This window comes from Alligator sinensis, unplaced genomic scaffold (genome assembly GCF_000455745.1).
Source record: "Alligator sinensis unplaced genomic scaffold, ASM45574v1 scaffold610_1, whole genome shotgun sequence".
In the NCBI taxonomy this organism is placed as follows: domain Eukaryota; kingdom Metazoa; phylum Chordata; order Crocodylia; family Alligatoridae; genus Alligator; species Alligator sinensis.
The window spans coordinates 1166437-1178560 of NW_005842348.1; the positions used below are offsets into that span (position 1 = coordinate 1166437).

At 50.2% G+C, this 12124-nt stretch overlaps 1 protein-coding gene across 1 annotated transcript in view; it reads left to right on the forward strand.

Moving 5' to 3' along the window:
• The window catches only part of LOC102370652, a 44281-nt gene extending 32369 nt beyond the window's left edge, over positions 1-11912 (forward strand). The window contains exons 9-12 of the mRNA XM_025210446.1: positions 3103-3318; positions 6995-7099; positions 9454-9543; positions 11657-11912. Coding sequence (XP_025066231.1) covers positions 3103-3318; positions 6995-7099; positions 9454-9543; positions 11657-11796 — 551 coding nt within the window. The 3' untranslated portion in view covers positions 11797-11912. The remainder of the gene's footprint in view (positions 1-3102; positions 3319-6994; positions 7100-9453; positions 9544-11656) is intronic.
• The last annotated feature ends 212 nt before the right edge of the window (positions 11913-12124 follow it).

Below are 12124 nucleotides of genomic sequence, written 5' to 3' on the forward strand. Positions count from 1 at the left end.
CCTCTGGTGGACGGGCTACGGCTGGGACTGTCTACCCTGGGGGGCGCGCTGGCAGGGTCTTGGGCCCTCCCGTGCGCCCTTCCGTGCGAACTCCGCGCTAACTCACGCGCCAGCAGAGAAGCGCGCCTGTTTGCGCGGCTCCGGTCGCGTGGCTCCCTGCGGGGCTGGGCGAAGTAGGGGCCTGCAAGGTCCCTTCCAGCCCCTTACAATCTATGAATCTATAAAAGCCATCTGGTTGGCTAGGAGAAACATTGTTGATGTTTACAGCCAATTGACCGGGATCTGACAGTTGTCTGATTCGGTCTGCCAGTAGTATCATTCATTTCATTGATGTTTTGACTAATTGCAGGAGGCGTGATGAGGATGCTGATGCTTTGCCCCCCAAAGCATGCTTTGGGGGTGCTCAGAACACACTGAACGCTCCCTGAAAACATTTAGTTCAACCCCAAGCACAGCAGCCACTGCCACTTTCAGTCAGAAACCAGGGTGGCGGTGGCACTCCTGTGTGCATTGTCTGTAATAGCTTTATGATGGAAAGTTTTATGCTAGATGATGTGTGATATATAACACTCTCTCTCTCACTCTCTCTCTCTCTCTCTCTATATATATATATGCATATATACATTTTTCAAAAAAAAAATCTTAGCAGTCACAGAACTTGTTCAAGAATCAGGAGATGCAGATTCAAGATCTTTCTCAGCTAGAGGGGGTTGAAACTTTCATCTCACTGCCTACTCATGTGGACTGATGATAAGGCTCTAGGCTGGGCTGAATGGGGTAATGCTGCGTCCCTCCTGCAGAAGCTGTGACAATATGAAGCAGGAATCCAAGCCTTAATGGAACAGAGGGAGGGAGCATGAGTCTGTAGCCTGGTGGTACGTGCAGAGATTCTGAGTTTTGTTCCTGCTCCAGGAATTCTACCTGAAAGTCATTGGGGAAAATACAGAAGAGGGTGTGCTTCTGGGTGCACCATGGCACTCGAACCAATAGGGGATTGCCTAGAACGTGGGGTGGCAGCTGCCTTAGTCTCTGGGGGTTTGTGGTGTTAAAGAAAAGACTGAAGTATAATGTTTGACAGTGTTTCTCCCCAAATGGAGATTAACAGCATCTTGGTTTTGGGGGGCAGCTGCAGCCCCTCTGGGGAGGTGGTATGTTTGGGAGAAACTGCGGGAGGAGGCTGGGGCTCCCTTGGCTGAGAAACTAGGGAGTGGGTCTACAGTGGAACGAAGGGGAAAAGGGGTGCAATATGCGCAAGAGCTTGTCTGCACTGGATCCAGGGTTGGGAAGCACAGTTGGGATAGGCAGGGATGGATGCTTTCCTGGGTGAAAGGCAGGGAAGCAGTAGTGAGGAGGATGGGGTGGAGTTTTTAAAGATTTGGTGCATCATGACCTTGAAGACTTGAGTAATAGCACTGCTGTGAAGTTTAATGGTCCAAAGTGCAGAGGTAGTCACTTTTAGGTCTAGTACAACCTGAGCTGCATGCAACAGCTCCTTTTGCAATCAGAAAGCAGCTTGGCAGACAGTGTGGGCAGCTAAACCTTCCCATTAAAACTGTCAGTGCTGAGCCCTGAGGCTGATTAGGTCCTGTTGGTTGCAAGGCTGCTGTTAGAGGGAATACTTTTTTAACACCAGTGTGAGAACCCTTCACCAGGTATGAACAGCTGGGCAGAGGCTGAACCAATCTGCTAAGTAGTAAGATAATCAGCCTCCCTGAAGTGCAAGTGGCTGGGAGCAGCCTGTTCCCTTACGGATTATCTAGGATGCTAAAATAGGTTTAGAAAGGGAGTTAGCCTTAGTCTGATGTCAGACTGGAGGCAGGGTAGAGGTGCACCTTATACTAAATCAGAGTTGCATAAGCTTTCATAAGCAACAGTTTACAACATAAGCTCACACAATACCTTTGGTGTGGAAATCAATGGGGTTTGACAAATAGATATATGTAACAACTGGACTATTCCCAAACTTTTGGGAGCCAGTTCAGAACTGTGATGGGTCTTCAAAGATAATCTTGGTACAAGATCAGATGGGTAAAAGAAATTCAGTTTGGGAATTAGAAGGTTTCTTATCATTAGAGGAATGAGGTTCTGAAATGGCTCTTCTGAACAACGTTGTAGGGAATCTGAATTGTTTCAAGATGGCACTTGAGCAGGGCTAGTATAAGAATAAGGAATATTCTTGCAATAGCATTTACAGCAGGTGATACAAGGCTTGACATGTTTGGGGTTCTCTTGAGGAGGCCTGTGGGTTAGCTACATATTTGGCAGGTGTCTGGCAGCGTGTGGTTACTTGGCTTTGCTGATGGTGAGGACAGCATTTAGAGGCAGAGACTGAAATTGGAGAAAATGATTTCCTGGCACTAGGGGGACAGTGAGTGTTGAAGCTGTTGGGTTTTGTGCCTTCCTCTATAGTTAATATTGTCTGCTTCCTTGGATTCCCTGGGCATATTTTCCTTGATGAATCTCTTGCCACGGGAGGACTCAAAGCCTCGGTGGAGCCCTGTCCCTCCCACCCCCTTTCTGTGATCTATCCTGGGTATGATTTTTCCTAGCCGCTTTGGGGCTGTGGTATGTGAAAAGCACTGGTATTCACTATTCATGTCTTTGTTGGACCTCTTTGGACAAATGCTTATTAAACAGTTGCCTATGATCATAGAGACTAGCCTTACAGACCCAGGAGGTCACCTCCTGTCCTAAGTTAGAGTGAACCAGGGCTTTCCACCCAAAGAGATGCCTGAGACACCCAAGTGGAGGCAGAGGGTCAGGTTGTGGGGCCCGCTCTCACAACATCCAGCTGACAGCTGTTGGACTCCAGACACAGCGGCTCCTGCACCTGGCTCAGTATGCTGGGAAGTGCAACACACATTCCTTGGCACTGATTTTCCCTCCACAGGACACTTAAGGGCCTCTCTCAGGGCTGTGAAATCCAGTCCCAGAGCCTGAGGTCTAAAACGTCTGACAGTGTCTGGCACCCTGGTGTCTAATTTGTGACCAGATCTCACCCAAGGTACCGAGCATTTGCTGTTGGTGCCAAGGGGAGGACATGCATCACCCCTGCATAGAGACCTAGAGACAGTGTTGTTCCCCTTCTGCTTCCTCCCCCAGCCACCGAATGGTTTGTGCTGCAGGTCAGTCATGGTGTGGAAGGAGACCCTGCTTTGCTGCACCCCTCTGCCGAGAGCCTGGAGCAGGCGAAGCAGGAGTGTCTCAGCGAGAGGAGCGCATGTGCTGCCGTGCTCCATGCAGGGACTAAATTCTACCTGCTCAGCAGCCTGAGCAGCACCAGCCCACGGGAAAACTCAACACTCTACGTGCAGACCAGTAAGGGGCAGATCTCTGCTCAAATGCACCCTGGTTAAGCATCCACAGAGACCACATGGCTTAGTGCTGGGGGCTCTAGTCCTAGCTCTTCCACTGATCTGTTTTGCCACCAGACCAATCACATCAACCTCCCCATGCCTCAGTTTCCCCTCCCTGGGCCCTGGATTTGTTGTGGATAGGAAGCTTCTGCTTTGCTGGGCTCCAGTCCCTGTAGATGTGTTCCATAGGTTTCATAGATTTCTAGGGTCGGAAGGGACCTATTAGATCATCGAGTCCAACCCCCTGCTCTGGGCAGGAAAGAGCACTGGGGTCAAGTAACCCCAGCCAGGTGCTTGTCTAATCTCCTTTTGTACACCTCCAAGGCAGGGGAAAGCACCACCTCCCTTGAAAGTCCATTCTACATTTTGGCAACCCTCACTGTAAAGAATTTCTTCTTGATGTCCAATCTAAATCTGCTCTCCTTTAGGTTATGACCATTGTTTCTATTAAACAGAGTGTCCCCTATTTCCTGCTGCCCTCCCCCGATGAGCTTGTAGACAGCCACAAGATCGCCTCTCAGCCTTTTCTTGTGGAGGCTGAAGAGATCCAGGTCCCTCAATCTGTCTTCATAGGATCTTACCTGCTGGCCCTCAACCATATGAGTAGCCCTCCTCTGAACCCTTTCCAAGTTATCCACATCACTCTTGAAGTGTAACGCCTAACACTGGACGCCGTAGTTCAGTTGTGGCCTCACCAATGCTGCATAGAGGGGAAGTATCACTTCCCTAGACCTGCTTGTGATGCATCTGCTAATGCAAGACCAAGTGCGGTTAGCCTTACTTACTACCTCGTCGCATTGGTGACTCACGTTCATTTTTGCGTCGACTATGACTCCAAGATCCCTTTCTGCTGCTGTGCTACTTAGAATGGGACTTCCCAGCCTGTAGATGTGTAGGTGATTCTTTCTCCCCAGGTGCAGCACTTTGCACTTATTTTTGTTAAATTGCATCCTATTCTGATCCACTCACTTCCCCAGTCTATCCAAATCCATCTGAATTCGCTCCCTGCCCTGTAGTGCAGGGGTGGGCAAAATGCAGCCCGTGGGCTGGATGCGGGCCACCAGGCCATTCTATCTGGCCTGCAGGGCCCCTAAAATTTTTAGAAAATTAATATTTATCTGACCCTGGCTGCCTGTCATGAAGCCCTCAATGGCTTTCCAAAACTCAGTAAGCGGCCTTCTGCCTGAAATAATTGCCTGCCCCTGCTCTAGTGTGTTTACTATACCCCATAGTTTGGTATCATCTGTGAATTTGGACAGAGTGCTTTCTACACCCTCATCCAAATCACTGATGAGGATATGGAACAGTACTGGTCCAAGGACAGAGCCTTGGGGGACACCACTGCCCACATCTCTCCAGGTAGAAACTTGACCCACCCACCACCACTCTCTGGGTGTGTCCCATAAGCCAGTTTTTCACCCACCTGACTGTGAAAAAATCCACGTCACAGCTACTTAGTTTACTTAGTTTACTTGTAAAAATTGGGTGCAGCACCATGTCGAAAGCCTTTTTAAAATCCAAGTAAATAACATCTACCTCTACTCCTGTATCTAAGCACTTTGTGACCTGGTCATAAAAAGAGACCAGGCTAGTCAGGCAGGATCTGCCTGCTATAAACCCACGCTAGTTGCCCCTTAACATTGTATTACCCACTAGCCCCCCACAAATGTGATCCTTAATGATTTTTTCATATGTCTTGCCAAGAATAGAGGTCAGGCTAACCAGCTTATAATTACCTGGGTCCTCCTGCCTCCCCTTCTTGAAAATAAGGACCACATTGGCCCTTTTCCAGTCTTCTGGGACCTGTCCTGAGTGCCACAAGCACTCAAGCAGTTGCGTCAGTGGTTTCGCTATGACACTAGCCAATTTCTTTAGTACCCTTGGGTGAAGATCATCGGGGCCTGCCAACTTAAATACGGCCAACCCCTCCAAGTGTCCCTTCACCAAGTCAGCGCTAACCGTTGGTGGATAGGTATCTCTCTGAAGCCAAACTAAAGTCTCATTGAGAGGTGTGTTTGTATCCATGACCAGGGACACAGATGCAAAGAAATCATTTAAGAGCTCAGCTCCATCCTGTTACGGGTTGCCCTAGTCTATCCTGTAGCAGCCCTTTGTTAACCTGCGCCGCTTTCTTGCTCCCTATGTACTTAAAGAAGGACTTTTTGTTACCCTTAATCTGCCAGCCTGAGTTCTATTTCTGCTTTGGTCTTCCTGTTTCTCTGCAACCACAAGCCAAGCATGTGTACTCCTCCTTGGTGGCTGTCCCCTGCTTCCACTGCCTGTAAGCCTCTTTCCCCCTGTAGGCTTTCCTGGATTTCTCTTTTGCCTCCCTTTATGTGTACTGGGATGGTACCCCTCTGTGTCTGCAGGATCAGTCCCTTGAGAAACTCCCACTCTTCCTGGACTCCCAGCTCACTGATGTTATTACCTCTCAGTCCCACTTTAACTAACCTCCTGAGCTTGTTGAAGTTGACCTTACACCAGATAAAGAATCCTATCAACAGATGGTCACTCTCTCCTAGGTTACCTTGTACCTGAAGATCCCCCACCAAGTCCTCCCCTGTGGCCAGCACCAAATCAAGTAAGGCATTTCCCTTACTGGGACTGCATACCTCCTGTGTTAGGTGCAGGTCCTGTATGCAGGGTAGGAACCTACGTGAACGGGCAGACCTGGCTGACTGCTCCTCCCAGCAGATGTCAGGTTAATTTAGGTCACCCATGACAACTAGGTCCTTTGAGTGTACTGCCTTTGAGAGCTGTTGCAAGAATTCTAGGTCTAACTTACCTTCCTGGTGTGGGGGTTTGTAGTAGACCCCCACTACCAAGTTCCTTTCACCCCTACCCCCTTGTAATCTGACCCATAGGACTTTGATTTGCCCTTCTTCTGTCCCCATCTTTATTACAGAAGATGTATAATGTTCCTTAATGTACAGAGCAATGCCCACCCCCCTTTTTTCCCCAATCTATTCTGCCTCTATGCCTCAATGCCCACTGCCCAATCATGGGTAGGGTCCCACCAGGTTTCTGTTAGCCCAACCAGGTCAAAATCTTTTTTTGCAAGCAGGATTGCAAGTTCCTCCTGCTTATTCCCCATACTCCTAGCATTAGTAGACACCTAAGCCCCTCCCCCCCCCCCCACCCAACAGGTGCCCTTAGTACTTCCCAATCCTGATGCTTAGTGGGCCAAATAGGGCTTAGTGGGCCCCTTAGTACTTACCTGGTCTATTCCAGCGAGATAGCTCGGCCTTCTGTTCCAAGCAGGCTGAGTGCAGGACAGCCTGGGAGCTGGGAGGGAAAGGGAGCAAGTGGAGCCAGGGAAGCCCTGTGCCTTTTTGCTGCTCCTCTGGGAGCCCTTCAAGGTCATTGCAAACAGGCATTTGACTGACAAGGATGCCTGGCTGGTCCCAGGATTTTGTAGTCTCTGCATTGGCTATGGGATGGGTTTGCCCTACTGCATCAGATTCCCTGCCTGTACACTGTTGGCTGTTCCATTAAAGGCCTATCAAACCCCAGGGGTAGAAAGTGGAGGTCATGCTAGCTCTGGTGTGGTTCTCAGGTCTGCATCTGACTGCCCTCTGTCATCTGCCTGGCCTGCTGATGGCCAGGCACTCTCCCTAAGCAACCTCTCCTCTCTGCAGTATGCGCCAAGGGGTACAGCGGCCAGCACTGCCACAGGTACAGCGCCCCTCCAGAGCAACCAGCATGTGACTGTAGTGGCCGAATCCGGACATCGGCCACACGAGGTGAGGACCTCCTCCTGGCTGGTGGGCAGATGGGAAGAAGGGGCCAATGTGTAGATGCACCAGGGACTGATGTTCCTGTCTGGGTGGTTCATCATGAATGTACAGCATTCACCAGAAGCCCATATGTTTAGCCGATGGGGATACAAGCTAATGTGGGTCACATACTGTAAGAACACATTGTGTGCCTGTGCTCTATGCACCTCCACAAAAGAGTTCAGAAATGCAGGGAGAGCCAGGGCCTCTGTTTCAATACATTCAGCATAATCCTAACTGAAAAGGCCTAGCTCATATATTTGAGTTTTGGTGACCACAGGATGGAGAGGGTTCTCAGCAGGGAACTGGCACAGCTCAGGGGAGCAAAGGGAAGAGCTTCAGCTGAGGTGGTTCCTGGGCAGTTCCTTGGTACAGTCTGGCCTGAGCTATTCTGGGTCAAGAAGTGGGATGTGGTGCTATCAGGGCTGAAGCCATGGGGCTCACAGGCATCCGAAATGGTGCATAAGGTAGAGTATACAGGATCAGGAAGGTGTTCTGGTATCTGCATAACTCACATCTGCTTTTAAAGCCTCCTTGTCTCCCAGATTGCTTTGCTGTCTGGCCTCCTTTGTCACTGAATCAGACACTCAACTCCACCTTCACTTCTGCTGCATATCACTCTCAAACCAAGGTCTTGCCCTACAGCTGGGAGCCAGGGCCATGCAGGGAGCCCTGGGCAGTGTGCTCCTGCTGCGGATCTCTGTGCTTACTGAAGCTTGTGCGGGATGTCCATTAAAGTGCATAGCTGTAGTTGAACCTGGGGGAGGGTCTGTACTGTCATAGCTGTACTGTGCTTGTTCACACATTAAATACAGCACTAGGTCAGCAAGTGGTCTGAGCCTGTAAAATGCAGAGCGGAGCTGGAACAGGGAAAGGTACAGATGGTTTGTTCATGCTCTTGGAGCCAGGATGAGATATAAGGAGCCTTTTGCCCTGCATGCCACCATCTAGTCCACATAGCATTGCACTTGAGACAAGCCACTGGTAACAGAAATGGGAACAAGGGCTGCTGCAGGATTCCTGCCTCAGGCTTGTGCCAATATCAACCCATGGTTCTCAAAGAGCAGGTCCCCAAGTCATAGCATTGGGGTTATTTTATTGCAGTCAATGCTAGGATTATTCTGTTGGCCTCTGGGTTTTGGAGGTCTTGAGGCTTTAGCCTCAATCTTACTCTAGCCTCAATCTGACTTTTGTTTTTCCTTAAATGAAAGCTGAGATTCTCAGTGAACCTCAGCACTCCCAGAGCCAAGTTTGTAAGAATAGCAGTACTGTTGGCTGTGACTGTGGGTGTGGCAGGTACTGTCTGTAATAGGAGGACCATTTTTGTGTGTGACTGTGGCAGATGCTAGCTGTATTTCAGAACTCATCTGATACAATCTAGATGGTGATTAGTGTTGAAAACTAAGTTGTGTTTCCTAGTAAAAGAAATGCAGTAAGGCTTCTGAGAAAGTGTCTTTAATAAACTCGTTTCCCCAGGTGCTGCCTATTTGTGTATCATAGGCTCTTGCTGTGTGACAGAGTTCACAGGCTGTGGGAATAGGGTTGTGCAGTTTATGTTTCTAACTTGACTAAAATTAATTATTGGGCTCTTTGAGGTGGAAAGATGGGTGAGGTTTCCCCTCAGTTGGAAAGAATCCCACAATTCCCCATGAATAGATAGGTAAGGCGTGTGCTGTAGTCTGAATGACTGCAGGATCTGGAGCTCAGAAACAAGCAGGTACCCATAGGGGCTGCTGTTTGGTGCACAGACCTCTGGTCTCTGAATAGCAGTGGGCGCTGCCTGGTGTCCTAACTGCTATTGAGAAGAACCAGTGGTGGTGCTGGTAGCTTGAAACACATGGCAAAGGATATGTCAATGCCAGCAAACCTCTCGATGCACACCTCTGAGCAGTGTAGTGAGTCCTCCTCCCTTGCACATACATATACACATCCTGCTATGGCTGAGGAGGGCTCTATGGCCTATGGAAGCTGAGCCTGTCTGCCAAGGATGCCTTCAATGCCCCAGGGATCTAGGATGAGGCCACCAGACTCATTTCACTGTACTGACAGCTCCTAAGGGTGGAGACCCCTGGACTTGCCAGTCTGCTGAGACTGCCCTATGCCATCTGAGCAACACAAAATGCCCTTAAGGGGCTGATGAAGATCAGTAGAGTGCTATGCTGGCAGGGGACCATGCAGGTATAAACTAGCAATGGCAGGTCTGAGGTTGAAAGGAAGAGGAAGGTATCGCAGAGCCTGCAGACCATCACTGGTGCCTCCTGCCCATGGGGGTCTCTGCCCCGACCCTGTGGGAGAGGTAATGCTGCTGTGTATCTTCACAGTGTGTGGTATCCCTGTGCAAAGCTGTGTTGACTACTGTCACCGCACAACTGGCCGTGATGACTGCTCCCTGTGCCTGCCCCTCTGCTCTGGTGAGTTCCACTGGTGCCCACAGGGCTTCAGCCTTGATCCTTTGTTGGGTGGTGGGGGTGGGTGGTGCAGGCATTGGATAATACAGCCTCACTCAGCATGGTGACAATGGCCACTCCTAGAGGCTGTGAACCGTGTCCTAGCAAGTATCATAGTATCATAGTACTTAGGGTTGGAAGGGACCTAAACAGATCTTCAGGTCTGACCCCCTGCCCAGGGCAGGAACAGGTGCGAGATCATATCACCCCAGCCAAATATCTGTCCAGCCTCTTCTTGAGGACCCCCAGGGTAGGAGAGAGTACCATCTCACTTGGGAGCCCATTCCACAGCCTGGCAGCCCTAACTGTAAAGTAATGTCTCCTGATGTCCAGCCTGAACCTTCTCTCTAATGATTTGTGGCCATATTCCTAGTAACCCCAGGTGGTGCCCGGGGTAACAGAGCCTCCTCCAGTTCCTGCTGGTCCCCTCTGGTGAGTTTGTAAATGGCCACCAGATCCCCTCTCAGCCTTCTCTTGTGGAGGCTGAATAGATTCAGGCCCTTTAGCCTCTCTTCGTAGGGCCTGCCCTGCTGCCCCTTGACCATGTGAGTAGCCCTCCTCTGGACCCTCTCAATGCTAGCCACATCCCTCTTGAAGTGTGGTGCCCAGAACTGGACTCCAACTGTGGCCTGACCAATGCTGTGTATAGGGGAAGGATCACCTCCCGGCAGTGGAGTCCCCCAGGACTCGGTCCTCGGGCCTGTACTGTTCAACATCTTTATCAGCAATCTGGATCTGGGGGTGGAATGCACGCTGTCCAAATTCACTGACAGCACCAAGTTGTGGGGCGAGGTGAGCACACTGGAGGGAAGGGACAGAATCCAGCTAGATCTAGACAAATTACAGAGGTGGGCAGATGAGAATAGGATGGAATTCAATGCAGACAAGTGTGAGGTGCTGCATCTAGGGAGAAGGAACGAGCAACACACCTATAGGCTGGGGAACACCCTTCTTGTCAACATGGTGGCAGAAAGGGATCTTGGAGTCATTGTTGACTCCAGGATGAACACGAGCCGCCAATGTGAGGAAGCAGTCAGTAAGGCTAACCGCACCTTGTCATGCATCTGCAGATGCATCACAAGCACATCTCTCCAGGTCAAAAACGACCCGTCTACCACCACTCTCTGGGTCCGACCATCTAGCCAATTTGCCACCCATCTGACTGTAGGCATCAATGCCGCAGTCACCACGTTTTTTTAAGAGAATATGGTGGGAAACCATGTCAAAGGCCTTCTTCTTTAGAAGGAGCTTCTCTCATCAGGGTCCCAGGTTTTATAGACCCTCAGCCCAGAGCAGTCCCACTGGGAAAGGTCAGGCAGTGCCAAGCTTTCTCCCAAATAAGGTTCCATATAAGCCTGGAACACCAGCCCCACCATTCCCAATTGTACAGGGTCAGAGGGAAATACTTATCTCCACAACTTCCCCTGAGGAGCATTCTCAGGGGAAGGAGACAGCTGCAGCTCATTTGACATCTATTAGGGCATTGTGGGGATTCAGGCCTATACACCTTGTTCTCTCCAGTGCTTCTGGGCTATCCTTCCAGCTGCGTGCAGCTCCTTCATTATGACCCCCTGAGCATACAAGGCTGCAAAGCCACTGCATTGCCCCTGGCAGAGGCTGTGTTAGTCAGCACAGAAAGTGTGATTGTTGACTACAGCTGCTAGGGCTGCCTGGGATCAGAAAGAAACTGGATGGTGGTGCCAGCCATTCCAGCAGCTTGGGATCTCACCAGCAGGTAGGTGATCGGTGGGGGTGGCATCCTGCCATAGAAGCCAAAAATGGCTCTGTCTCTTGCTAGAACCTGCTCCTCAGGTTCATTGACTTTACCGGACGCTTCTCCAGATCTTGGGGCAGTTGGCTGGTGTGTCATATTTCTCTGTAGAAGACTGTGTTTTCCTGTGAGCCAGCACTTGCAGTTTGTCCATGGAGAAGCATGCACCTTTCCTCTGAAAGCTGTATGTGGGGCCCAGGCTGTCCAGGGGTTGAGCCCAGCATCGGGCCCTCTGTTGGGGCTCTGGAAGCCTGTGAGTGCTTCCCATCACACCAGCTCCAATGTGCTTTCTCTTTTTCCTCCCAGACTCCAGCCTTGAAATCTTGGACCCCAACGAACTGACCATGCTCTTCATGGTGAAGTCCCAGTCCATCAACCTCACTTCAGAAAATCAGCGCAATCCAGAAAATGCATCTAAAATCATCTATGATAGCAAATTCCCATGAGAGAGCACAGCATGGAGCACTTCAGGTGCTCTGCTCTTTCCAAGGTTCTCCCATTTGTTTTCTTTCAGCCAGTTTTTGTACTGCAGTTTGTGAACAAGCAAGGTCAATGTTGTGGCCCCAACACAGCTGCCTTCACTGTGTTCTGTATTTGTAGGCTCACCTTTCCTCCCACTTCATGGCCACTTAGAATGCAGTTATTTTGAGTTAGGAGCCCACTGTCAGCTGATCGGGCCATGGCTACCACAGGTCCTAGGATGCTGCTGAATGAGATCCTGGAACCCATCCACTTGGCTTATGGTGTTGGATTGCCAGGGAAAGACTAGGAGTG